Consider the following 26,037-nt stretch of genomic DNA (forward strand, 5'->3'; position numbering starts at 1 on the left):
AGTGGAACTATTATTTTGAGGGGACTTGTTCTCCTGTAGCACGAGTTGTCACCGTGAATTGTGTCCTGAACGCACAGCTTTATCCGATGAGTGACAGCCAAGTTTCTCTCACTGGTCTCGTCCGTCATATTTAAGTTCACGATGGAAAACGACGTTATTTTTTACCGACAACTTCCGAAAGTGGTGAGTAAGTTCGCCGCAGCGACACCCGTGAACGTTTACCAATGAGATTGTTGTCAAACTTCGGCGCGTCTTCAGGAGCTCCACGCTCACCTGAACGGCTCCGTGAGCAGCGAGACCATCGAGAAGCTCATCCGCAGGAAACCCGAGCTGAGCATCGAACACAAAGCGACCGCGATCAGCCGCGAGCAGACGAGGACCCTGGAAGAGTTGGTTCTTCACGATCTTCTGCCATTTAACGTTTCAGTTGCTCAGAGTTTAGTGGACGATTTAATCCGATTGTGTGTCTGCAGACGATTTATACAAACGGATCGTATTACTGTGTAGATATTTACTTGCACAAAAGTTTACTGTATATTTCTCTTACTTTCAAATCCTCAGTTTAAGAAGACGTGTTGTTGATTTCAACTCGTGCAAAAAACAAACATTGATGCACAAATATTGTTATATATTTTTTCACAGCATCATAAGGATATTCTACAGCACTGAATCGATATTGTTATGGTTTATATTTCAATAAAGTTTGTGTAAAATGTAATAATTAGATTGATTTAAAAAAATAATAATTATAATTAGCATGAAAAAGTATTAAATGTGATTTATTAATTTTTGTGTTGCAATTAAACTTCCAACCACCAGCAATCATGACATCTTTTTATTATTATTATCTTGGCTCTTTCAAATCACATTATCTTTTTTTATCGTTTATATTTCAATAAAAGTGTCTGTAAATAAGTCTTTACTTACAAATACAAATATTCATGGCATTTGTTCATTTTTGTGTAGCAATTAAACCTCCGACCACTCCGCAGTCATTACATCCTCCACAGCTAAAGTAACATTAATCTCAGCGATGACTGAGGACGAGAGGATACCGTCGACTCCAGCAGCTTTTAAAGCTGATGTTTGGACATATTTTGGTTTCAAAACAAATGAAAGTGGTTACAACTTCGTAAAGAGTCGTGTGGTCTGTACATTCTGAAACATTAAAGTCAAATACTCCACAATACTAAACATTTATACTTGTTCCTACAGTATCACAATATATCGTATACATGCCCTTGCACACGATACGTAATGAACCCCTAGAAAAACGTTGAATTCAATCCGTTGCAGGTGTTTCCAGGTGTTCAAGGTCATCCATCAGTTGGTGGACACAGAGGAGGACATTCTGATGGTCGGTCTAGAAATGATCTAAACCTGTTGGTTTATAAACATCTTTAACTTTTCCCCAAATAACACCTAAGGTGGCCACAGACGTCATCAAAGAGTTTGCTGCTGATGGCGTCAAATACCTGGAGCTGAGAAGTACACCCAGAGAGGAGAAGAAAACTGGTGAACATAAGACGGAATTTCACATTTCAGCAAGTGATGATTGGCTCATGTTTGTTGTGTACAACAGGGTTGACGAAAAAGTCTTACATTAATACGATCATTAGAGCCATTCAGCAGTGTAAAGAAGAAGGAGTGGACATTGATGTCAGGTGGGTTTAAACTCTCAACAATCATTAGGACACATTAGGAATTAAAATAAACAAGATTTGAAGCTATATTTATGTCCATCAGACTTTAAATACACTGAATTTTTACATAATCACAATCAGACTTAACATTTTAGATTTAATTTACATGTTGAATTTATTCATTAATTGAAAAGCGAATGTAAAAACAATATTTTATGTAAATACATTCAATGTAAAAATGTCTATGTAAAAAAATCGAATGAAATTAAATTCGGTGTTAACATCCGGGCCAACAAGGAGGAGTATGAAAGTAAGTATCTGCCATTAAACGTTGAAATTGCTGAATTTTTAAAGCATTAAAATCAGATTTTGAATTAAAAAGTCCATTAAAATGTTATCACAGTGAGCATGGATTGATTTTTAAATTGAAGTTTCTACACATTCAGTTTCACACAGAATCTATTCATGCATAAAAAAATAATACAGATGAAAAAATAGCAGTGATTCTTAACGTTAATGAATTACCATTTTGATGATGTAAAGTATGTTTTATAAATTCTTATTCAAAGTCTGAAGGCTCACATTTACTTCCACTACTACGACGACAATGATGATGATCATCTTAAAAGTCAGAAAATCGAGGATTTAAAGTTCAATCGTTGAACTATATCAACTACTTTGAAGGTTTCTGGTGTCGATCGACCGCAGGAATGGAGCAGAGGTTGCCATGGAAACTGTGAAGTTGGCTGAAGACTTCATGTTGTCTTCAGACGGTCTGGTCGTTGGACTGGATCTAAGCGGAGACCCAACTGTGAGTCATCTTAAGCAAAACTCAAAAATAATAAGTGTTGTCACTTTAATATTCATACAGAAGATGAAATATCATATGTTTGTTTTTATTAACATTATTAGCTGCTTTTTAATTGTGAACTAAATGTTCTTCAAAGGTGGGACATGGCAGAGACTTGCTGCCGGCTCTCCAGAAGGCCAAGAACTGCAACTTGAAATTGTCCTTACACCTTTCAGAAGTAAGTTACTGATCTGTTGTTGCTCCTTAAACTCATCTCATGTTGCTGAACAAATCCAAAGTCAAGTCGTTTGACAAAGACGATTTTTGAGATAAACATATAAGAGGAGAAAATGGGAAGATGTACAAGGAAATAAATGGTGTTATTAAGGAGCTGGAGAAAAAGAAAGTTTTCAGAGGTGAAAAGTGAGTTAAACACATATTCCCTTAAGGCTAAAATGTCATTTGTCATATTATATTTGTTACCATTTAATGTAATTTGTACATATTGAAATTAAATAATTAAACTTCTTTTTTTTTTAACCGTATTTGCGATTTAAAATACATTGCTGCACTACTGAAGGTTGACCAGTAGTCGTCAGTAGAGCCTCTACTCCAGAGAGTCGTTTTCATTGAGATCATGTTCCAGGTTCCGTCCCAGCTGGAAGAGTCCAGCCTGCTCCTGGATCTTCCCCCCGACAGGATCGGTCACGGAACCTTCCTCCATCCTCAGGTGGGAGGATCTCAAGGTGTCGTAGACAAAGTCAGGAGTCTTCAGATACCTCTGGGTGAGAACGAGACGTTTTTTTGGTTCAGCTGGACTTTTTCTGACGAGTTTCCTGCCTCTAGAACTCTGCCTGACCTCCAACGTCAAAGCCAGAAATGTAGCCAACTACTCGGATCATCACTTCAGGTACTGGAACCAGTTGGATCATCCCACGGTCATCTGTGTAAGTTTATTTTTTTTTAATGTGTCAGCAGTTTTTTATCATCACATTCTTACATGGTTTTTATCTCTAAATGACCTTGTTTCAAATATGTTTTTATATTTATATATGTATCTGAATTTGTTCATGTTTGTGTTACAATTTAACTTCTGGCCAGTAGATGGCAGCGGTCATTACATTCTCAAACAATGAAATCATGGGGATCCCAGCAATGACTGAGGACAAGAGGATACAGTCACGACCAACAGCTTTTAAAGATGATGTTTGGACATATTTTGGTGTAAAAACAAATGAAATCAGTTAAGACTTCATCAAGAGTCATGTGGTCTGCAAATTATGCAACGCCAGAGTCAAGTACTGGACAATACTACACATATATACTTGTTACTAAAGTATCATAATGTATCGTAGATCCGGTATCGTGATACGCATCATATCATCAGGTTCTTGAAAATACACGCCACTAATTACTGACAAAAAAAACAACTGGAATGGTTTAAACTAATTTATGACGGGAACACGTTTGTACATGATTTGTGGTCCAGACGGATGACAAAGGAGTCTTCAGCACCGACTTGTCTCAGGAGTATCAGATCGCAGCGTCGACCTTCGGCCTCGGCAGAGACGACGTCTGGAGACTCTCTGAACGATCCATCGAGTGCATCTTCGCTCCAGAGACTGTGAAGCAGCAGCTGAGACACAAGTGGAGTGAGGCCAGAGCTCAGATGCTGCAGTGACCCAAACCCTCGTCCTCAGGTTCTTGTTTCAACGTGTTTGGACTTTAGATGGATAAAAATAAATGACTTTTTTGCATCTTAAAAAAAAAAAAAAAAAGTTCCATAATCAAGTCTTGTTAACTCGGGTTTCTTTCCCACTAAGGCTTCTTTCCAAACTTCCCAGACTTCTTGTTCTTAAACTTTCCGTGCGGCATCGTCTTCTTCACCTTCCCGTGATGCGAGGCTCCGTTACTGGATTCGAAATTCCCTCCGTCCGATTTCCTCTTATTGTCGCTGAGGACGAATAACCATGAGTCTCACAACAACAACAACAACAACAACTCTCTGGACTCATCTGACCTCTTGATGCTGATCACAGCCGAGTTCCCAGCCTTCTTCAACACCTGATCCCACTCGTCCTCGTCGCCCCGGATCTTGTACCTGAGAGTCAAAGACACGACTTGAGGCTTCAACTTCCTGGTCGACCCTCCGTGAGGCACAAGAGGGAGATTATTTGTGCTTGTGTTCTCGACGAGCTTGAATGATGAGGCGGTTGGTGAGGAATATTACAAATGAGTTGTTCTAAAAAAAAAAGAGGTTTTTACATGAACTTACTCTTCAAGCTCGATGTCCATCACTTTCTCAACGTCCTGCTTGTGCTTCTCCTCAAACTCTTTGGCTGCTTCGTTCTGAAATTAAACCTTTTTTTAAACCTTCATCATGAAAAAAAATCATTAACTTTGACTTTTCAAATTCTCCAGATTTGACATTATGAATTAAATGTAGGAAAGTATTCAACGCGGCTAAATTTTAATTTATAACTGGAATAATCTTGATTGATCACAGCAGGTGTGACGAATCTCGGGACTCTACGGCACCATCTTGTGGTGACATCATAACATTACACACATTCAACGAGGACATTTTATTCGGTTAACAAAAGTTGAAAGAATAAATCTCTGGTTGTTTCGGATGAAAATGTAAAAAACATTACAAAAAGTAATAAAAACTGTAGGTAAATTAAAGACTTTTTAGTAGTATTTGAAATTAAATTTAAGAATAACTTTAAAAACAAACGTCTTGGTGAAAGGGACCTATAATCTATGCAACTAAATGTGTTTAAGTTTAAACGTTTAATCAAAATCCCTGCACAAAATACAGCGTATTGTCCACGTGGCCATAAAAATGTCATTGAATTTACGGCTGTTCGCAATTGTGATTAATGTCAATCTGTCATTTTGTTTAGATTCTGCATTTTTATAGACCATCTGTAAATTATTAAAACGTATATAAATCAATGATTTTTTCCCCTCAATATTGTCTCGTAACGTGGAATAAAACGTGTATTAAAACAGCTAGTATAGCATCATTAGCCAGGAACAGAGGTGCACTGACTAACAAGGTCTCACCAGGTCATCGTTGAGGCTCTTGATGGTCGGCTCCATGAAAACGTCCTTCGTCGTCACCATCTCTGCCTCGATGGCTTTCTCTTGGATGCTGGTGAACACCTGCGACAGACGGTCGGTCCGTTTCAAACCTTCAGAACCTTCACATTCAAACTCACCTGCACAAACTTCCGGATGAGGCGGTTGAACAGTCCCATGAGTTGCGAGGCCGGGAGCTCGATTTCTTTCTCCAGCTGGTCCACCGACTTGTGCTGGAGTCCGATGCCGAGCAGCAGAGCCTGGGGAAGGTCAAAGGTCAGCGCACGGTTGCTCACTTGGATCACCAGACGGAACCTCACGCTCTGAGCCGCCGAGAGAGAAACGTCGCTGAGCTGCTTGAGGAAGAACAAGCGGGCCACGGTGGGGACCAGGTCCATGATGAGGTGGTAGTCCACCATGCTGCGCGAGTACAGCTCCAGGCGCTTCAGGTCGTACGGGCTGAAGTGAGTCGCCAGCTCCGAGTTGCTGAGAACTGTGAACAGAAGCTGGAGTTCAGGCCTGGTCGGCAGATGATGGCGGTTGCTGGTTAGATTCTTACTGCTCGAAGGCTCTTTGGTGGTTTTGTTCTGCAGGATGCTGAGAGACAGACTCGGGTTGAAGTTGCTGAACTGATATGAGAGCAGAGACAGGAAGCGCCTGCGGAAATCTTGGGAAAAATACACACAGATGGAAGATTGTCGGTGCTTTTACATTATTGAATTGAACATTTAAATGTTGAATTTTTGTGTTTTTTTTACGTATTTTTGGAGTACGTATTGTGAATAATAGAAATATATGATTTTTACATAATATTTGATTTAGTGTTATTGAATTAAATCATTTATACATAGAACGTTTATGAAGTTAACGTTTAGTTTTAAAATAAACAATAATATAATAATAAGAAAAAAGAGTATTCTGATAATTAATTGTATACACGTGATATTCACACACGTGTGAAGTCGAAGAGTTGAAATAGAAAAGTTCTTAATATTTATGGATCATCTTTTCTTAATTTGTATATATAATATATATATATATATAAAATATATTTTAGTGTCACCATGATCGACTGAAAGTAGAGTAATAGAATATTAAACTGTATTTAAAAAAGATCAAAAGCAAATATTCACATTTAAAATACCTTTTGTTTTTTTAAGAAACCTTTCAATATACTTATTATTACAACAAATTAAATACTTAAACAACATTTCAATTAAATACAATTTTCAATTCTATAATGTGACGCACTGATACTCTCATGTTGACTCACCTTTCCAAAACGCAGACAACCATTTACTCTCCTGCGAAGCTTCGTCGGTGAGCAGCTCCTTCACCATCACGCACGAGTGTTCCCCCGTCAGATCGTTCTGTAGGAACACAGGCATCAGAGAGAAACTACAAGAATCTGTCAGCTTTGCTACTCACAGGCGTTTGTCTCAAGTAGACGGGAACAAAACCAGCCTTTTTCCAGAACCTGCCGAACAAACACGCGTTTAAATCCATCTGTTAATCATAAAGTGTTTTTAGAAGCTCCTCACTTGAGCAGCTGTGCCGTCAGGCCGTAGGAAACTCCCAAATAGTCCAGTCTCTCTGCTCTTCTTTCGCTCAGTTTCAGCAGGAGAGGAGGGAGCTCCTTCCTCGGTGTGACCACCTCCTCCAGAAGACTGACCGCCTGCGAGAGCAAGAGGGCCAACAATGATTCTTCTCCAAAAGAAATAACCTTTTCATCCTTCAAATTAATGCTTTTAGAGGTCCGCACTTTAACAGTTAATAAATAAAACGAATTTCATTCTTGAAATAACTAAAATTTGGAATTTGTTTTGCATTAGAAAAGGTAACGCTTGTGTTCATCACCAGAGCTATTCCATACTTGGACCACTAGGTGGCGGCAAAGCGGGTTCAGCAACATCACAGAAGCGTCTTCCTTCTGCTAAAATATTCTGCGTCCTCTTTTCAACATTAAACGAAAATAAACTATTAAACAGATCATTTACATCAAGAAACAAATGACGAATTTTGTGCCAAACTGTGTGGATTATTTTTTTATACAACCCTACAGAAAAAAGATGTTTAAGCATGACAGTAGTTAATTTTATTCACAACAAAAAACAAATCTTTGAGTGACATTTTCTCTGATTGGCTGAAACCCGCTATCCAGAAATAATTTATTATATTTAATCTTGTAGTTTATTAATAATTTAATGTAAAGTGTCTTGATACTGAAAAATTAATAGCAGTATTACTTACTTCATTATACTTCATATCCTCTTGATTAATAAAAACAAATGTTTTCTTCCCTAAAACAATGATGGAGTTCGGGGTGAAAATACCTCGCTGCTGACTGAGGTGATCTGGTGTTGATCCGAGACGACGCTCTCGTCTGTTGTGGGGAACTTTCCCTCATAGTACATCTGCAGCAGCTGCAGCGCTCTGGAGCCGTAGCCCATCTGTGGGTCGAGAGGTCACGCGTGTGAGATGTCAAACGTGCGGGAATGAGGTCACAGCGAGAGCTTACGCCTTGATAATCTGGGTTCACTGCTATCCGCACCACTCGCGCTCCAGAGAGACCTCCGAACTCTGGGTCTTGAAACTGAGGAAAGATTCATCTTTACATCCGACTTTAGATGAATTTTCAATGACCATAAACCTTTACCTGCTCCGACACAGTCCAGGGAATGAGGTCTCCGGATGCTTTCTTGCCTCTGGACAGACTGTTGAGGATGGACTGTCGAGAGATTTCTCCCTCCAGACACACCTGAGGAAGCACCGGAGACGTTAAATCACTTAACAATTGAAGCTTCAGCCCATGATCCACATGTTTGCATGTCATCAACTACCATATTGCTCGGTCTATATCACTGAGGAGTGACTCTACAGAGCCTTCTAGGAGTGAGACGACAGAACCTCAAGATGACACTATGGAGCCTCGAGGGGTGACACCACGTAGCTTCGAGGAGTGACATTACAGAGCCTCGTAGAGTGACACAATGGAGCCTCGAGGGGTGACACCATGTAGCTTTGAGGAGTGACACAACGGAGCCTCGAGGGGTGACACAACGGAGCCTCGAGGGGTGACACAACGGAGCCTCGAGGGGTGACACAACGGAGCCTCGAGGGGTGACACCATGTAGCTTTGAGGAGTGACACAACGGAGCCTCGAGGGGTGACACAACGGAGCCTCGAGGGGTGACACAACGGAGCCTCGAGGGGTGACACAACGGAGCCTCGAGGGGTGACACAACGGAGCCTCGAGGGGTGACACAATGGAGCCTCGAGGGGTGACACCATGTAGCTTTGAGGAGTGACACAACGGAGCCTCGAGGGGTGACACAACGGAGCCTCGAGGGGTGACACAACGGAGCCTCGAGGGGTGACACAACGGAGCCTCGAGGGGTGACACAACGGAGCCTCGAGGGGTGACACAACGGAGCCTCGAGGGGTGACACAACGGAGCCTCGAGGGGTGACACCACGTAGCTTTGAGGGGTGACACAACGGAGCCTCGAGGGGTAACACAACGGAGCCTCGAGGGGTGACACAACGGAGCCTCGAGGGGTAACACAACGGAGCCTCGAGGGGTGACACCACGTAGCTTTGAGGGGTGACACAACGGAGCCTCGAGGGGTGACACCACGTAGCTTTGAGGGGTGACACAACGGAGCCTCGAGGGGTGACACAACGGAGCCTCGAGGGGTGACACCACGTAGCTTTGAGGGGTGACACAACGGAGCCTCGAGGGGTGACACAACGGAGCCTTCGAGGAGTGACACAACGGAGCCTCGAGGGGTGATTCTACAAAGCTTCGAGGGGTGATACAAAGGAGCCTCGAGGGGTGATACTACAAAGCCTCGAGGGGTGATACTACAAAGCCTCGAGGGGTGATACTAAAAAGCTTCGAGGGGTGATACTAAAAAGCCTCGAGGGGTGATTCTACAAAGCTTCGAGGGGTGATACTAAAAAGCCTCGAGGGGTGATACTACAAAGCCTCGAGGGGTGATACTACAAAGCCTCGAGGGGTGATACTACAAAGCCTCGAGGGGTGACATTACGGAGCCTCGAGGGGTGACACTACAGAGCTATGAGGGGTGCCACTATGGAGATTGAGGAGTGATACTATAGAGTGATACCACGGAGCCACCAGGAGTGATAGTGAGTCGGAGAGATCCTGTCCTCCGTATACTGTTGTGTAAACAAAGCTTGTGGTGTGAGACCTGGATCACGGCGAGAACTTCGGGCAGTGAGTTCTGTGTCGGGGGAACAGGTGGCAGCAGGCAGAAGAGGTGGTGAGCTGGCGCGTCGGACAACAACTGCAGGTCGTTGGGAGAGTTCTGCAGGTGAAGGAATGAGGAGTTAGCGGGTGAGTCGTAACAGTTGATCACATGACGTCATCACCTTGTAGTGCGACGCCACGTAGAGCGCCATCAGCCTCTGCAGAAATGCCTCCGAGGCTTTGTGGTAGCAGAACAACGTGTCTCTGTTCACGTAATATCTGCACGCCGGGCGTCAAGGTGGATGAAGAATATATGCCAAAAACATCACGAGCAAAGATGAGGAAGGATACAAGTCGCAGGTCTGCGGAAGCGGACAACCAGAAATGAGGCGAGGAATGGTGAGACAGTCCAGGCAGAGCATCTCGTTCAACCACTTCTCCACCGCGTCGCCCGGAGCGTATCTGATGGACTCCTGGAGAGTGACCTCGTGAAGTGAGCGAGCTGAGGAGAGAAGCAGAAGTCGCTGTAAACAAACTGTTACATTCAACTTAGCAGGGCCGGGTCTAGGCAGGGGCAAGAGGGGGCCTGGCCCCCCTCAAATAAATGTTGTGCCCCCTCAAACTTGCATGTAAGTAAGTAACAGCACAATGCCCCCTCAAGATGTGTGGCTGCCCCCTCATACATGCCTGTCTAGACCCGGACCTGAAACTTAGTTTGCTTCTCCACAACGGTTTAAAAAAGTCAAAAACTGACATAATTATTAATGGATTATTGCCAGATATTAAAAATAAAATGCATCATTTGCAAATGAACATTTTAAACCTCTATCACCTGATAAACACACATGAACTTCAGTGACTATGATGGCAGCAGTTAAACTGGCGTCTGAGACTCTAGTGCTGCAGCCACTGACCTGCTGCCAGCCTTGCTGTGTTGACGGTTCGGTTCTCCGCCGTCGTGTTCTGCTGACTGTCGGCACTTTGCTGCCGCAGCTGCTGGATCAGTTTGAGCGAGAGGGAGCGCCCCGTGCCCTCGTAGCTGCAGACCAAGAGACTCACAATCACTGTGTGTTCAGCGAAATATTGTGTAGAAAACACGCTTTATTGTTGACATTTTACTAGAGGGAATCTGAGGGGACTTCATCCACCCCTCCTACATGACCTTGAGGAAACCATATAAAAAAACAGTTCGGACTACAGACCCGTTGATTGTGGAAGCCATGAACACCAGATAAGGTCCCAGCAGCTTCTTCACCAGCGGCAGGGGGATGGCGGCGGCCTCGTCGATGACCAGGAGCTCAGCCTGACCCAGTTTCACTGCGTCGCCCGGGTGGATGTACTGTTGGCAGCAGGAAGAGACCTTTTTAGCATCATTATAAAGAATATATATACATGTTGGTGTGAGTATGTAGGGGCCTGAGAGGACAGATGGAGCTTGACAGAAGCAGGGGCCTTAGAGGGGAAAAGGAGGTTCTCCAGAGGTAGGGGACTGAGAACATAGGAAGGGGGCTTGAGAGGAGAGGCAGAAGTCTGTAGGGGTAGAAGTCTAAGTAAAGATCTGCAGGTCAGCAGAAGCAGGGGCCTGGGAGGAGAGGTAAAGGGGCCCGAGAAGAGAGGTCTGTTTTGAAGCCATAAAGCAGGGGTGGGCAAACTCGGTCCTCAAGGGCCGCAGTGGGTGCAGGTTTTTGTTCCAACCGATCAAGAGGACACATTTTGACCAATCAGGTGTCTTAGCAGTGTAATCAGTCGTTTGTCAGTCTGGTGTTGCTTGTTTTAGCTGAAACCTCATTGGTTCAAATGTGCTCGATCGGTTGGAACAAAAACCTGCACCCACTGCGGCCCTTGAGGACCGAGTTTGCCCACCCCTGGCATAAACGGACTCAGCAGTCGAACCTGAATAGTCTGCCGATGCTCCTTGTAGATGTTGACGCGCACCACAGCCTTGTTGAACTCTGGATTCAAGGACTGGATGATCTCGTAGTCAAGATGTTCCTGCAAGTGAAACGTTGAACGGTCAGCGTCAAGAGAACAGCAAACGCACAGACGTTCGGACCTGATACTGCAGAGCGTCGAAGCCTTTGAAGATGAACTCAAACATGGTGTGCAGGTTGTCTGGACTCGGTGAGGTGACGAAGATGTTGGAGTATCTGTGGGAAACATTATTTTATTCACATTGTTGATTGTGAGCGGTTTGGATTGAGTCGTACCCAAAAGCAACAGCTCCGGCAACCGCCAGACCCAGAGCTGCAGATTTGCCCCGACCTCTGGCGGCCGTCAAGGTCACCGTACTCCTCAGGGTCTTCTCTGAAATTGCTTCGATGAACTTGAGGACGGCTTTAGCCTGCATGTGAGTGCAGCGGGTCAGTGATCTGCTATTTCACAAACAAAAGTGTCCTGACCTGGTCCATGGTACGGCAGCCGTCCACCAACACCCCCACAGGTTGAGTGTCATGGAGAGACTCCTTTAGGTCTTTCAGCTCTTGTTCCCTGGGAGACGGCCCGTCTTCCTGCAACAGCAGAATCCATAATGTAATATAAAGAGTTTTGTTTTTTAAAAGGACTTGATTTCTCACCGTGGTTTTAGGAGGGATGGCCTTGATGCTGGCCATGTGGCTGGAGATCGGCAGGATGTTGAGCTGGTCGTCGATGACAACACAGTTTTTGCAGGACGCGAGAGAAAGAATGAAGCTGTGGGATAAAGAGATATTTAATATTAAATACGGGCCCCTTAAAGCGTTTCTACCGAGAGACGTCTCACCGTTCGTTAAACCGTCCGACCACGTCCTGGTGAGCCTCAGTTCTGAACCGTGAGTGGACGTCCTGGAGGAAACAAGGACTGGATGACTTATGTGATACGACATGTAATCATGATACAGAGACAAAAATACTATAGGAGGCACTGGTACGATATATTATGATACTGTAGTAACAAGGAAATATTTGTAGTATTGTCCAGTATTTGACTCTGGTGTTGCAGAATTTACAGACCACATGACTCTTGATGAAGTCGTAACTGCTTCTATTTGTTTTGAAGCCAAAATATTTCCAAACATCAGCTTTAAAAGGTGGTGGAGTCACTGTATCCTCTCATCCTCAGTCATCACTAGGATCTCGCAGGACTTAATAGTACTTAATAGTTGCATATTTATTGTAAATTTAAGAAAAAACAACTAATTATTTAATTTACACACACTTTGTTGAAATATAAAGAATAAAATAAATACCTATTTTTTTGGCTTTCAAATAATATTTAATTTTTTAATTGAAACTGTGCTTATGTATATTGATACGATACCATGGAAAGAATATATATATATTGAATATTTACAATAAGTGTATCAATATTTTCTTATACCCTTAACAGTAGCTGGTTTTCCAAAGATCTCATTACATAATATGCTCCGAACTGTAGTTGTGACTTCAAGTGATGGTGAGTTACATTCATCCGTTTGAGGTTTGTGTGAAAATACAAAAATAGACCCGAAACATTTTTTCAAACGTGCGTCTCACCATGGTCATCGTATACAGTTGCTTCAGAGAGTTCATGGTCCGCAGCAGAATCACCACGATACCTCCACCTTCCACCGTCTCAACAGTCCTTGCCAAAAGGTTCGGAGTCAGGGCCTCAAAGTCCTGGTTAAGAGAACAGATTTGACATTCATGCATAAATATATAGTCCTGGAATAAGATCCATTTTATTTGAATAATAGATCAATAAAAATACTATCGTTTTGTCTCGACTCACTCACCTGCAGGATGCACATGCCAAAAGTGTTTCCCAAGATCTTGTGGGTCTCGTTGTAGTAACAGTAACGGATGTTTGTCGCAGCGATGAAAAGCTCGAAAGGGTCGTCCTGGTTCAGGTTCAGAGTTCCTGAGTTGACCTTCTTCTGCAGCAACCGCATGCGCTTCTTACGATTGCTGTTTCAGACACATCCGATCTCAAAATGCTGCCGTCTCCATTGTTCATTTATTGACAGGAAATGTATCCGTCAGTAAATCTGTAGATAAAAGATGAACTCACCTGCTAAATCCAAGATCCTTCTTGTAGCACCACAGAACTGAAGGTCTTGCTTTGACGGAGGCTTTAGACAACATGTGATGCAGAATTACGACCTGTTGTGAGTGTTAAAGACAAAACTTTTATTGTTTTAAAATCCTTGTGTGTCAAACAATGTCGTGTAGAACAGATGTTACCTGGTCCCTCCCTCGGTCTCCCACCACCACAAACATGGTGCGGTGCTGGAGAGCCACTCCATTCTCTATCTGCACCCGAATCCTGTTGTCTACCTTCTTTCGTACTGTTGCCATGATCTTGCTAAAAAATGAATCAACAACGATGTTTAATACTTGTGAAGTCACTGAAAAACAGGCACGAAAAATGGTACTCAGAGGAAAACATTTATCGATCAATTGATTGTTAATACTTTAACACGATGTAAGGAAGTTATTGTTTTAATTATATTAAAGTCGAATGTAGACGCTTTGCTGTCGCTAGAAAAACATGGTACGTCATTTCTAAGTTAAAAAATGTACAGACAAATGTTTCAACTTACCGACGATGTTCGGGATGAAGATTTAAATATATCAAACTTGCTTGAACGTTTTGCTAAATCTTGTTTAAAAACTCGGATTTTAAACTCACGCTGTTGACACGCATGGAGCCGCTCATGGAGGACCCCGGCGTGACGTCAAAACTGAGCGACGGAAATCGATCAAAGATGTTACATTGGAGCGAGATAGTTACCATGCCATCGCGATTGTTTTCGTTTCGTGTTGACTACAGATGTTGTTCATTTTAGAAATCAAAATCAACAAAATAGTTCGAAATATACAAGAGTTTTAGTAAGAACTTTTTTTTAGATTGTATGCGAACGATGTTGGTATAAAGAAGTATATAATATATTTAAAATAGTAGTAATATCCAGTTATCTTGCATTGCGAAATCATCTTTGGAAGCGTCTCACGTGACCACTTCCCCGCCCAAAACAAAACAGGTAGCAGAATGAAGAAGAAGAAGAAGAAGAAGAAGAAGAATGGTTATTCGTATAGCGCCTTTCTAGACCAGGGTCACAAAGCACCTTAACAGTCACGCATCCCCCCATTCACACACACAACCACACACTGATGAGAGCAGGCAGCGACACCGCGCGCTAAATGAAGTTACTAGAAATCTGTATTTGTCTTATATAAATTATTGCAATTATATTGCAGAGTAATAAACGGAAACTGTGAAGTTATCAATTTGAGATCCAATAAAACATCTACCATTTATATCCCAATAAATACATGTAGAGATCTTCCCCCTTAAAAATCCCCCCTTTCCAATAACAAATCATTTCACCCATACGTGGTTTCTTAGATGCGGCAGTGAAAGTGCAACAATCGTGCAGAAAACACTCCAACAAGTATTGGTATGAAACACAACTTTATTGAAAAATCCATTTTCAAGGAGCTCTTTGTGGTGAAACCAAAACCAGGCTCATTAGCAGAAATCTCCATTTCTCTCAATTTCCCTCTAGAGAGCAGCCAAGAGGTCGCACCAGGTCACACACACACACACACACACACAGATCTAGTTCTGACAAAGTTCTGCTGGCAGCTCGTCTCTTGTGAACAAACTAGTCAACTGAAGGCTCCAACTGTCTGCATAGACTGGAATGGTGCCGTGTTTACATTGATGCCACTGCTGTGAGATTTCTTAGATGCGCCAGTGGAAGTTCAACAACGATGCAGAAAAAAAAAACCTCCAGCAAGTATTGGTATGCAACAGAACTTTATTGAAATGTCCATTTTAAAACAAAAGATTGGAGTTGAACATTTAAAAAACGTTTTTTTTTAATGGAACCGAACTGAAACAACTGAGAAGGAGTTGGACCCTGGGGGAGGGGGGGGGGGAACCAGCAGTGGCAGGCACGATACAAAGAAAAAAAAATAACTTAAGAAATATTTCAAGTTCACAGGAACATTGTTCAACCGCTTGAGTCAATCACTAGTTGGGTTCACAGCTTTGCTCGTGGTCAGTTTACCAATTTTCTACACGTCGAATATTGAAGCGGCCAGAGCTGATGGAGAATTACCACTGGTGATGGGGGGGGGGATGTTTGAACTTTCAGTGTGGTGCAAGTAAAATCCGTCAGTCATTTTTAAAAGGCTTTTTTTCAGGATCTCAGCGCTTGAGTGCTGCCTCTCGACACCCCCCTGGGTCCCTGACCGGCTCCACGCTTGTAGCCCTGTTGGTAGCCATCCTGAGAGGACAAGAGACGATTGTCAAGGATCGTGAGCATTAAAACGAGCAGACGACGATATGCTTCGTACCCTCTGATAATTCCCGTTGGAGTAGTCGCGGGGTGTGTTAAACTGGGTCTGCCCGTAACCGGAGTTCTGCGTGTTGGCGAAGGGTGGACGGTAACCGTCGTAGCTACCTGTATCACAGACAATTGGAAAACCTCAAAACCCTTAAAACATTCAATTCTTTTGATGACAAGGGAACGCAAACAACGCTGAAAAACTTTATTAACATGACAATGTTAACATGAGTGTAACAACCATGTTTAGTAAAATCAAAGGCTGTACGAGCAGAACTTCAGGTGAGAATCGGACCTCTGAATCCATTGGATGACCCTCTGTATCCATTAATGACGCCGCGAGCGTTACGGGGTCCGCCCCGGGACATCCCTCTGCCGTTGTAGAAGGACTGCCTGTTGAAGCCCTGCGGGGTCGGCTGCTGATGACCTCCCGACTGGTCTTGGGAATGGAAGGATCCCACTGAGAAGGAGACATCAGCAGGAGTCCAGCTAGACTTTGGCGAATCCATGCAGGACTCACCAGACTGAAGCTGCTCCGCCTGGATCTCCGTCTGTTCAGCAGGAAGCTGCGACTGGGAGCTGAAGGAGGGGCTGTAACTGTTCTGGTACTGGCCCGCCTGGTTCAAGGCTTCGGCCTCATCAGTCTGGGGGACCGGAGCGTTGAGTTTGAACACCTTACCAGAAGAGAACAAGGAGCACAAAGTGTGTGAGAAAATATCAAGACATTTTATCACAAAACGGTTTCGATATTCAGCAGCACTAGTGTGTTAAAAAAAAAAAGGGGTTCGTTTTATTTTGGCTCTCAAATTTGATTTTTTCAATAATAAATATTTTATGGTTTGAATTTAAATAAATCATTAATAAAAATATTTTTTTTACAATTTTTGTGATGAAGTATATATATATATATATATTTTTACAATTGACATGCCAATATCATTACACATAGCATGATTTTTGTGTGGCAATTAAACCTACTTCCACAATCATAACGTCCTCTACAACTAAAGTAACAATGAAATCACAGGAGATCAGATGACTGAGGACGAGAGGATACAGTGGACTCCAGCAGCGCTTAAAGCCGGTGTTTGAACACATTTTGGTTTCAAAGCAAATGAAAGCAGTTACGACTTCATCAAGAGTCAAGTGGTCTGTAAATACTACAACACCAGAGTCAAGTACTGGACAATACAACAAATGTATCCTTCTTACTACAGTATCGCAATGTATCGTATTGTTGCCCCTGTATTGTGATACACATCATTTTGCCAGATTCTTGCCAAAACACAGCCCCAAGGAGCTCTTTGTGGTGAAACCAAAACCAGGGAAAGGTCACAAGCTCATTAGCAGAAATCTCATTACTCTCAATTTCCCTCTAGAGAGAGCAGCCAAGAGGTCGCTCCAGGTCACACACACAAGCTCTGATCTACTTCTGACAAAGTTCTGCTGGCAGCTCGTCTCTTGTGAACAACTGATGTCAACTGAAGGCTCTTACTGTCTGCATTGACTGGAATGGTGCCGCGTTTACATTGATGCCACTGCTGTGAGGAGATTTGGAAGCCGGCTGGAACATCTGAGAGGCGGGAGGGAGTGCTGAGGAGGGGGGAGGCTGCTCCGACGATAAGGACATGGAGGTCTGTCAACAGCGAGCAGTGTCCATATTTTGAATGACAGTAAGGCAACAAGTCAAGAAGACATAAACCCGGGAGGGCAAAGGTGTTTGTGTTTTATCGAGTAATCTTTTAGGCGAAACCGCTGTATTGTTAGAACCTGTGATACCATATCATATATATCTTTTTATTCTTATTCCAATATTTAAATATGTATTTTACAAATTAAATATTTTTTAATTTGAAGCCTTTTAATTCGATATAAAAACATATGTATATTAGTGCTACCAACAATACTGTTGATTTGGAATCGCCATCAGGACTTGACGCACCAGTGCTTCAACAGCTACACATGATATTCTGCGCGTCGCATGATTGGCTGAAAGTTCCTGGTACTTTCTGGTGGAACTATTCAATATTTTGTAAACATCTGTAGCCCTTTAAATTGATTTTGGAAAATGCAATTTCAAATTGTAAAAAAAAAAAATGATTCCACCCGAAAAAAATGTTCCAATTATAGTATTACGCTAACATTATTATTAAGGGATTAACTCATTCAAAGTAAGACTGGAAACACTTAATGGATTCTGTTTGAAGTACGAAAATGTTTTGTGTAAAAGCAGCACCACTCAGTGGACATCGCTGATCAGTTCACAAAAGTCGAGACTTTTTATGGCAAATTAAATGGATGTCGTTCAGAACTCTTTCTAATGGAGAGTACTGCAAGACATTTTAATTCTCGCATCCAGTCTAATTGATTAACCGATGGCATCTGTTCAGCGACTGATCTGCCAGAGAATTTTGCTGTGAGCCGTGGGGGAGGGGCGGGGGAGGTACCTGGATGGGATCGATGGATTCCACCGAGGGTCGAGGATCCGGCGTGTGCGAGGTCTGGTACATGGGCGGTGACGTCCGGGAGGCGATGGGGATCTGGACAATTGACAACTTCTAGTGTTAATAAAAAAAAAAAAGTCATGGCTTGAAGCTCAGGTGTGTGTGATTCACCTGCTCAGGCTGGACAGGGACAGTGTTGGGTTGAGATAGTCGGAGGTCTGTAGGAACTAGAGACATTTTAGTGACACGACTGATCAGGAAAAAAAAAAGGCATTTATAAGTAGATAAAACTGATTATTACGGAAAAGAAATCTGCCTCACCTGGAGAACAAACCATCTGTGGCAAGTCAATGTTTTGAGCGGGCTTCATGGGTTGAGCCGAGACGATAGCCGGGTCGATGACCTGTCCATCAAAATCCAGCATGGAGTCCTGAGGAGAGTCAGGGCATTTGTTATCATCACTCTAATCTTTAACTCGCTTAAATTCCTCACCTGCATGAAGTTGTAGGTCCCCTGCATTTGTGCCATCAGGTCCTGGACCACCTGCTTCCGGGCCACGGTGTCTGGCTGTGGCACAGAGGAGTCCAAGCTCAAGGGGTGGGTCTCCATGGCGACGGGGGCTGGGGCGGGCTGCACCGGCAGCTGCTGCATCACATTAACAGGCTGAGACTGAAAGACAAACAGCTGACTGATGATCCCCCCATTTTGAAGTCCTTACATATTTTCCTAAACTAGGACTCGTCTGTTCCACCAACTCCATTAATCAACATCCCTCGTCTCTCTCCCGACCCGATGTTCGCTCAAAGAACTCTCTACGACTGGCCTCATGTTGACCAGAGAAACTGCTTTCTGATGACTAAACAAGACATTTTCTCCGATTTAAATGAGGTCAATCCTTTTTGGTAGCAAATACTTTCCCTCGAGTTAAACTCTTGGATCAAAAACTATTTTAAGATTTCACTCACAACTGCAGAACCTAGTCAGACCTGGGGCCAAATGCGGCTCTTTACTGAATTCAAGCCCATGGAGAGAGACAGTGAAAATATTAAAAAATATTGTTTTGCTATTAATTATTTCAAACCTTAAAATTCTTCAAATCATTGTAGTCTTACTTCCAACTCTCCTTCATGTTTTATGTGTTAATAATAATGTTTTATGCACTCTCTCAAAGATATTACTAATGGCATTAGGTAAGTTTGATTGATTTATAACAGGGAATCTTATAATAAAGTAAGAACATAAGTGTTACAAGTCATGGCATCATTTTTATATTGTTATTTAAAGTATTCAATTTGTATTTTCTTCCATGAAAATGTTTCTTTATATTCATTATGGCGGAATTTAGGTTTGACGACCCCACACGACAGTCCCAGTATCTTATAGGAAATTAAATTGCCCAGCAGTGTAAAAGCTGCGAGAATTGATCAAGAAGCCATCAATCAACATACCTCCGTGTCTGTGGTCCACTCATCCGCCTGCTCTTTGTCACTGTTGTATGTGCCGTCTGGAATGAACTGTCTATTTACAAACTGAAAGATGTTCAAGTTAGAAATACAATTAAATAAAAATACCTGTTAAGATGTTCCCCACAAAAACAACTCACCTCCGTCGTCTCCACAGACACAGGCTCCACAAACTCCTCAATTATTTCAGATTCTACACAGGTGATCAAAAAGAACATCCAAAAAAGTTACACATCTCCACCACCACCAACTAATGATGGGTAAAAAAGGAAGAGGTGCTGACCTGCGTCGATGGGCTGCTCTTCCGCCTCCGACGACTCGGCGACAGACGCCGTCGACGGTGCAGAAGCGACCAGTTCTGCCTCTTCCCTCTCCTCTTCTACCTCACACACGCCATTCTGGTGAGCCGCCGCCGCCGCCTTGTCGAAGTAACCGCTCAGCAAAAGCTGGTCCAAGGTTTCCTTCAATGCTTTGTCTGGAAATGATTTGATTAATGACAAACGTGATTAAAAAGGTATAGATACAATAATGACACAGAGCTGAGAGCATAAAGTGACATAATAATAATAAAACTTAAAGCAACAGATAAAAATCACATCAACATAAGCAAAGTATATTTCCCAAGCAAACTTGCTCAAACATACAAATATATATATGTATATATACATTTTTTAAATGATTAAATATATAAACTGACAAGCTCGTACGATGAGTTTATAGCTGTCACACACATTGAATAAATGAACTTTACTAAACAAACGTCAAAATGAAAAAAGTGGTACCCAAGTGATAACAGATCAGTTTTATGCAAACAAGATGAAAATGACTTCATTATCTTCTCACCTACTCCATCAATATTTTGTAATTTACATCATCATTTCAATATTTGCTGACCTTGACCCTGATGTCCTCTTATAGATATACAGCTATTTCATTAGTTATCGCTACGTGTTGGAATTATTTTCAAAATACTTTGCCATGTCTAGTTTAGAGAAGTGAGTCGTACCAGGCAATTGCAGTTCTGTTGTGTTGGCAGAGGCCGATACAACTTTTAGGACTTGCTTTCAACTTTTTGGGACAGCAACAAAAGTTGCCACACTGATGGAAGAAGGGGAGCGAGGCTGTTTTACTAGACCAAACTGGGTCACCGGTATGTTAATGCAGCTCTAGACTCGGGACCACTGAAGCTACAGGCTACTGGCAGAGTGCCGCATCGCAGAGTCAGGATAAACCCACAGAGCTCATTCCTAAGCAGAATGCAGCTGCAAGAGACCCGAGGCGAGCGCGGAGAGAAGGATTAATCACTGACACAACAGAGTTACACCACACAAGCTGTATTTGCTACATTTGAGCTAATAACATAACTGAGAGCAAATAAACAACTAGTCACAATGAGTTTTTGCTTTTTCACTCAACATTGAAGCAACATCTCGTCACATTCATGACAACGATAAGTTTAACCTTCCATCTAATACAAGTAGATAAACATTTAAGCACAAGCATCTACTAAAAAAAACAGTTGGCTTTAAACAACTGACAACTTACTTAGAACGCACCAACAATCGCACAATAATAAAGACGCATGAACAGAAATCAAAAGCTACTTACACGTCGTTCCAACCACGGCCTTGTCCTTCCCATCCATCAAATCCCAAAGATGTACTGAAGCTTCTTCATACTGATCAAGCAACCTGGTAAAGTGCGGATTAGTCAAATCAGCAAATGTATTCAGTAATAATAATAATAATCTAATACAAGTTCTACCAGGACATTTCCAAGATACGCACCGGATGTTCTGGTTACGGTCGGGCCCCACTAGCTTATAGAACTCGTCAAAAGCCGAGAGTTGCGAGTCTGTTATCAAGGCCGTGCCTTCCTGCTTCAGGTCTCGTCTCACGGTCTCGTCGCCCAGGCGATCCAGAAGGTACTGCAACTCCAGAACCGTCTTCAGCCTCCGCTGCTCAGCCTCCTCCCGCAGCAGCTGCTCTCTGCGGGCCAACTTCTTCACTCCCTTCTGGATCTGGTTTTAGGGAAAAAAAAGAAAAAAAACATCTTTCAGAAAAGAACCATGAGAATGAGAAACTTTATACTTACATCTTGGCCGAGTAGAATAAACGTTTTCTGTAATTCTTTGGCAAATTCCAAATTATTTAGGATTTCCTGGTACTTGGAGAGGGCGTCCTACGATGACATTTATGCGTTATTCAAATTATTCATCAATACTTTTATCCACAAAACGTTTTTTTTTTGTTTTTTTGATCCTACCAGTTGATCCTGATTGAGAGTCTCTCCTTTATCCTTCCTGACTTGATAATCATCCAACTTGCCCTGCAGAAGATCAAATTCATGTGAAACCACTTGGATCGAGATTATTGCTGCAATATATGGTGACTACAGTTTTTCCAATCAACCTTTTTCTTTTCCATGTTGCGGGCCTTCTTGTCGATGACACACAGGACTTGCTTCATAACTTCAGACTGCCCACAAGCGTTGCCCATTAAGCCTGGAGCGGATCCCATCTCTGGGCTGGCAGGCTGCACCGTCATATTTGCATTCATTGCTGAGGGCATCTGTAAAACAACAGCAAGTACACAAAGGTTAGTAAGGATAAAGTATAAAGGGGATACATAACTGTAGATCAAAGGCTTAATAGGAGGTTGTTTGCATTTTTACTGTTGTTATGAAGATCCTAAAGACAACATACAGAACATGAATCCATTGAAAAGAAAAAAGCTTGAAAGGACTCAGCAGTTTATGTCAAACTACAAACCGAAAGTGATCGAAAAACACGTTTATTTAAGACATACCTTAAAATGTGGGTTGAATGAAGTAAAACAGAGAGAGGGTTTGGGAACTTTTGAGTTTAAAACAATTTCTTAAAAAACAACATTGCGATCCTAAGAACTAGACAAGTGATTTCAACTTAAAATGCTGATAGTTGCTGGAACTTCAGCTGTAAAGACTTGTGGAATAAATTAAACATTGAAAAAGTTGGTCCTGGACTTAGTTCGATCGAATCCCACACCTTTCCATATTAGCACAGTCATTGTTCTACGAAGCTATCCTTTCGAGGTTTTTATTCGAAAAGCAAAACGAAAAGGGGGATGAAACAACTTCTGATCAAACACCCAGTTATCTGTTATACGAAGTGTTCGTCGAGGTACAGTAAAATGTCCGCACTAGCGGCTCATGCTAACACATGCAGCCGGGTCCGGAAGCCTCATCGTCGGGCCGGGGCGACACTTTCTTCCACCTACCTTTATGTTTTGAATCCACCGAAGGAGCTCGCTATTTTAATAGACGACGAGGTCGAGATGTTTTTTGTTATTGTTTCAGTCGTGTTGCCTTATTTGTTGCTTATCACTCTACAATGCGTGGGATCCGCCCCGCCGGCCTCACCGACAACTGAGGGGGTTCTGTAGAGGCTCAAACTCTTTATAAAGGCGTGCCATCAATCTTAGCTGCCTCATCCACGCCTGAATGTAAACGCATACTAAGAACGTTCAATGGTTAAAACTGGCAAAGATTTTGATTGAGACGAGCAATGAGTTGTAAACACAACATCGCAATATTCAATAATAAATTGTTGTTTTCGGAATACACGAAATATACGAGGGTTTTATAATCAGGCACACTGTCGTACAGCCTCCTGGCAGAAAATCTGCACACTCACTAGGTTCGAAGGCTCTGCACACTCAGAATCATAAAGCAATATTTTTTTGATGTAACAAAAATATTTTTGTTTGATTATACAATTTTTGTATTTCGTTTAATTACTAATATTGAACATATCGGGTACATTAAAGTGCCTTCACAGACGACGTGCATTAAACAGTGTGAAAACTGAATTTAAATAAATTGTAAATACATGCATCACTAATTTGATTTAATTTGAAAACAATTCAACACAACTTGTGGACGACAATTAATAACTTACTCTGTTTCGACTGACACATTTTTTAACACAAACTCAGGGGCCTTATGTCTGCAATTTATCAATGGCAGTATTATTTTTAAATCTGACTTAGTTTCCATTGCAGAAAGATATATATATATATATATATATATTTATATATATAAATAAAAATGTATTAATAGATAATAATCTGCTTAAATAGCAGACCCTGTCTACATGTGACTATACAAGGATCTATCAAAGCAAATTTTATACTGGTATTTATACTTGTTTAGGTTTCATTGCACATTTTCAAAATTAAAACGTACTCTTTCTTTGTGGAGTTTTTATTGTCTCCCCACGCTTCTTAGTGTTTCCTCTGGACACTCCAGTTTACTCCCACAGTAAAAAGAAAAGAAAAAAGAGGTTGATTTTTGATCAAATTGCCTGTTTTATGACTGTATCTACAGGGTTCCCCATGGATCTCCACCAATACATACAGTATATTTCCCAGTCACAACTTTTTATATCGTTAACCACCACTAGATGTCAGCATAACTAAGCAGTAGATATATATTTAACACAAAGTTCAATTATTAACGTATAAAAAAAACTACCTTTACTGTCTAGACTAAACTTGTACTTGTTAAAAACGTTCCTGTCATATAGTGGATCAACAGGTCACTGTTCACGTTATTAATAGATGTATTTATTGTATATTTATTCAACTTCAGTCACAACAAAAGCCAGATATTTAGGATAGGATTAACATTTAATTTAAAAAGCTTTTATTTTATTTATTTTTTAAAACAGGACATAGTTAACAGGGATACAACAGTAGACTCTGAAAGTCTTTTCCTTTTTTTCAGACAGTACTGATACAAGATACAATACAAGACCCCAAGTGCAAGTGAAGCTCCCTGTCAACGAGTGACTCATTTCCTCAGCCTGTCGTTTGTCAAAGTAGAACCGATGTGGAATGCAAGGGTGTTTCCTCAGTCCAAGCTTCTATTTTTTTTATAGAAAAACCCTCCGCCAGACAAAAAATGGCCACCTAGCTCAAATTAATTTAGTGGCAGGAAGCATTAAAACGTTGCTGTTCCTGTTGTTCTAAAGGCGATCCCAAACTGACGCCACTTATCGCTTCACTCGAGATAGGAAAGGAAGTGCTAGGTTTTGTTGTTGCTGTTAAAGGAGTCAACACATTGTCCGCTATCTTGTTGTTTCAAGACAGCTGGCCGAATAACGGCCGACGAAACAAATAATACAGCCAGAGACTTTCAGTATGCTTTCTCTTAAGAGACAATTTTAACTTTTTATTAAAAATGAATTTAGAATTTAAATCCTCCTGTTTGAAAAAAATATATATTACTTGATTTATATTTTTGGTTTGTAATGCTTGTATAGGGTTTGTGTTGTTTCATAGGAAATTGTTGGAATTGCATAAATAATTCACATAAAATATATATTTCTAAAGAAATCATAAAATTGTTCAATGCAGGTGATGTAAAGCTCAACTAGATGTGTTTTTGAGGGAAGAAAATGAAGGTGCGAAGTTAAAAAGTACAACATGTAATGGTATATCAATAAGGGAAAAGTTTAATTCTTACAAGTCAAAAGGTTATTATCTAGACAACCATCATATAGATCAATTTAATAATTACGAGTAACATGTAACTGAGAACAATAACAGTTCAATGTTCAAGTACACTGAAATTCCTCTTGCACATATTTAACTGCCATCCCTATAATTCCACACAGGTTTCAACTCCATAATACCCTCAGTATCAAACAGGCAATAACAGGAAGCTGGACATGATCGACACGACTTCCCAAATGGTCGCCTCAATTTTTAACCATTTCTTTTCCAGGCCTTCAAATCAGACATGGTTGTAAAACAAAATGAAGCTGCATAAAATTTAATTTAAAACAGGTTGAAGTCTAAATAACATAACTTAGGCTGAAATGAAGAATGTCCTCTGCAGTTGCTTCTCTCTCCTATCACACTGAACCATCTGGAGTCTACATGGGAAACCATGAAAGATGTGCCACCATGCATGTGCGGGGCAGGAAGTGGATCCCCCTTCACCAGCCCTTCATTCAAACACACAGGAAGCCAGAACTGCTCATATTTAACATCAGGCCGGTGAAGTTTTAATGCTCTTGAGTATAAAGTCTGAAACTAGGCAGACCTGTGT

At 41.7% G+C, this 26,037-nt stretch overlaps 3 protein-coding genes across 5 annotated transcripts; 1 reads left to right on the forward strand and 2 right to left on the reverse strand.

Moving 5' to 3' along the window:
- The first annotated feature begins 59 nt into the window (after positions 1–59).
- mapda (N6-Methyl-AMP deaminase) lies at positions 60–4,378 on the forward strand. The gene is made up of 11 exons (XM_087796780.1): positions 60–183; positions 259–389; positions 1,297–1,357; positions 1,428–1,515; positions 1,583–1,664; positions 2,328–2,454; positions 2,591–2,671; positions 3,080–3,218; positions 3,280–3,380; positions 3,923–4,133; positions 4,257–4,378. The coding sequence occupies exons 1-10, from the start codon at positions 142–144 to the stop codon at positions 4,112–4,114; spliced, it is 1,044 nt and encodes a 347-aa protein (XP_087652906.1). The 5' UTR covers positions 60–141; the 3' UTR covers positions 4,115–4,133; positions 4,257–4,378.
- nat10 (N-acetyltransferase 10) lies at positions 4,252–14,414 on the reverse strand. Its single transcript, XM_087796779.1, has 29 exons — positions 14,286–14,414; positions 13,927–14,047; positions 13,754–13,845; positions 13,479–13,650; positions 13,240–13,362; positions 12,488–12,549; positions 12,303–12,417; positions 12,129–12,236; positions 11,937–12,070; positions 11,783–11,876; positions 11,623–11,721; positions 10,932–11,068; positions 10,644–10,768; positions 10,081–10,231; positions 9,912–10,008; positions 9,731–9,847; positions 8,174–8,275; positions 8,036–8,110; positions 7,851–7,967; positions 7,059–7,192; positions 6,946–6,994; positions 6,791–6,887; positions 6,077–6,184; positions 5,838–6,010; positions 5,658–5,777; positions 5,503–5,601; positions 4,709–4,782; positions 4,454–4,534; positions 4,252–4,387 (listed from the first exon to the last, which is right to left on the reverse strand). The coding sequence occupies exons 2-29, from the start codon at positions 14,038–14,040 to the stop codon at positions 4,252–4,254; spliced, it is 3,105 nt and encodes a 1,034-aa protein (XP_087652905.1). The 5' UTR covers positions 14,041–14,047; positions 14,286–14,414.
- A 1,072-nt stretch (positions 14,415–15,486) lies between these two features.
- Positions 15,487–23,369, reverse strand: caprin1b (cell cycle associated protein 1b). Of its 3 annotated transcripts, none has more exons than XM_087797307.1 (18): positions 23,202–23,368; positions 22,356–22,514; positions 22,210–22,272; positions 22,039–22,125; positions 21,732–21,964; positions 21,553–21,635; positions 20,228–20,419; positions 20,085–20,137; positions 19,930–20,010; positions 18,974–19,150; positions 18,803–18,911; positions 18,653–18,699; positions 18,485–18,577; positions 17,533–17,673; positions 16,558–16,711; positions 16,333–16,497; positions 16,048–16,154; positions 15,487–15,977 (listed from the first exon to the last, which is right to left on the reverse strand). In XM_087797307.1, the coding sequence occupies exons 2-18, from the start codon at positions 22,512–22,514 to the stop codon at positions 15,891–15,893; spliced, it is 2,031 nt and encodes a 676-aa protein (XP_087653433.1). In that variant the 5' UTR covers positions 23,202–23,368; the 3' UTR covers positions 15,487–15,890. The 3 variants fall into 3 exon arrangements, with proteins under 3 accessions (XP_087653433.1, XP_087653432.1, XP_087653434.1); XM_087797306.1 differs by having other exon boundaries at positions 18,653–18,708; XM_087797308.1 differs by lacking the exon at positions 17,533–17,673 and having other exon boundaries at positions 18,653–18,708; positions 23,202–23,369.
- Between the last annotated feature and the right edge of the window lie 2,668 nt (positions 23,370–26,037).

This window comes from Callionymus lyra, chromosome 8, assembly GCF_982586985.1.
Source record: "Callionymus lyra chromosome 8, fCalLyr1.hap1.1, whole genome shotgun sequence".
In the NCBI taxonomy this organism is placed as follows: Eukaryota; Metazoa; Chordata; class Actinopteri; order Syngnathiformes; family Callionymidae; genus Callionymus; species Callionymus lyra.

Coding starts and splice junctions, on each gene's coding strand:
- mapda (XM_087796780.1), top strand. CDS start 142: ATGGAAAACGACGTTATTTTTTACCGACAACTTCCGAAAGTG. Junction 2,672..3,079: donor TGTCCTTACACCTTTCAGAA/GTAAGTTACTGA, acceptor ATCATGTTCCAG/GTTCCGTCCCAGCTGGAAGA. Junction 3,219..3,279: donor GAGTCTTCAGATACCTCTGG/GTGAGAACGAGA, acceptor TCCTGCCTCTAG/AACTCTGCCTGACCTCCAAC.
- nat10 (XM_087796779.1), bottom strand. CDS start 14,040: ATGGCAACAGTACGAAAGAAGGTAGACAACAGGATTCGGGTGCAGATA. Junction 10,009..10,080: donor CTTCCGCAGACCTGCGACTT/GTATCCTTCCTC, acceptor CCCGGCGTGCAG/ATATTACGTGAACAGAGACA. Junction 5,602..5,657: donor TCATCCGGAAGTTTGTGCAG/GTGAGTTTGAAT, acceptor CGTCTGTCGCAG/GTGTTCACCAGCATCCAAGA.
- caprin1b (XM_087797306.1), bottom strand. CDS start 22,514: ATGCCCTCAGCAATGAATGCAAATATGACGGTGCAGCCTGCCAGCCCA. Junction 21,965..22,038: donor TTATTCTACTCGGCCAAGAT/GTAAGTATAAAG, acceptor CCCTAAAACCAG/ATCCAGAAGGGAGTGAAGAA. Junction 15,978..16,047: donor CCAACGGGAATTATCAGAGG/GTACGAAGCATA, acceptor TTGTCCTCTCAG/GATGGCTACCAACAGGGCTA.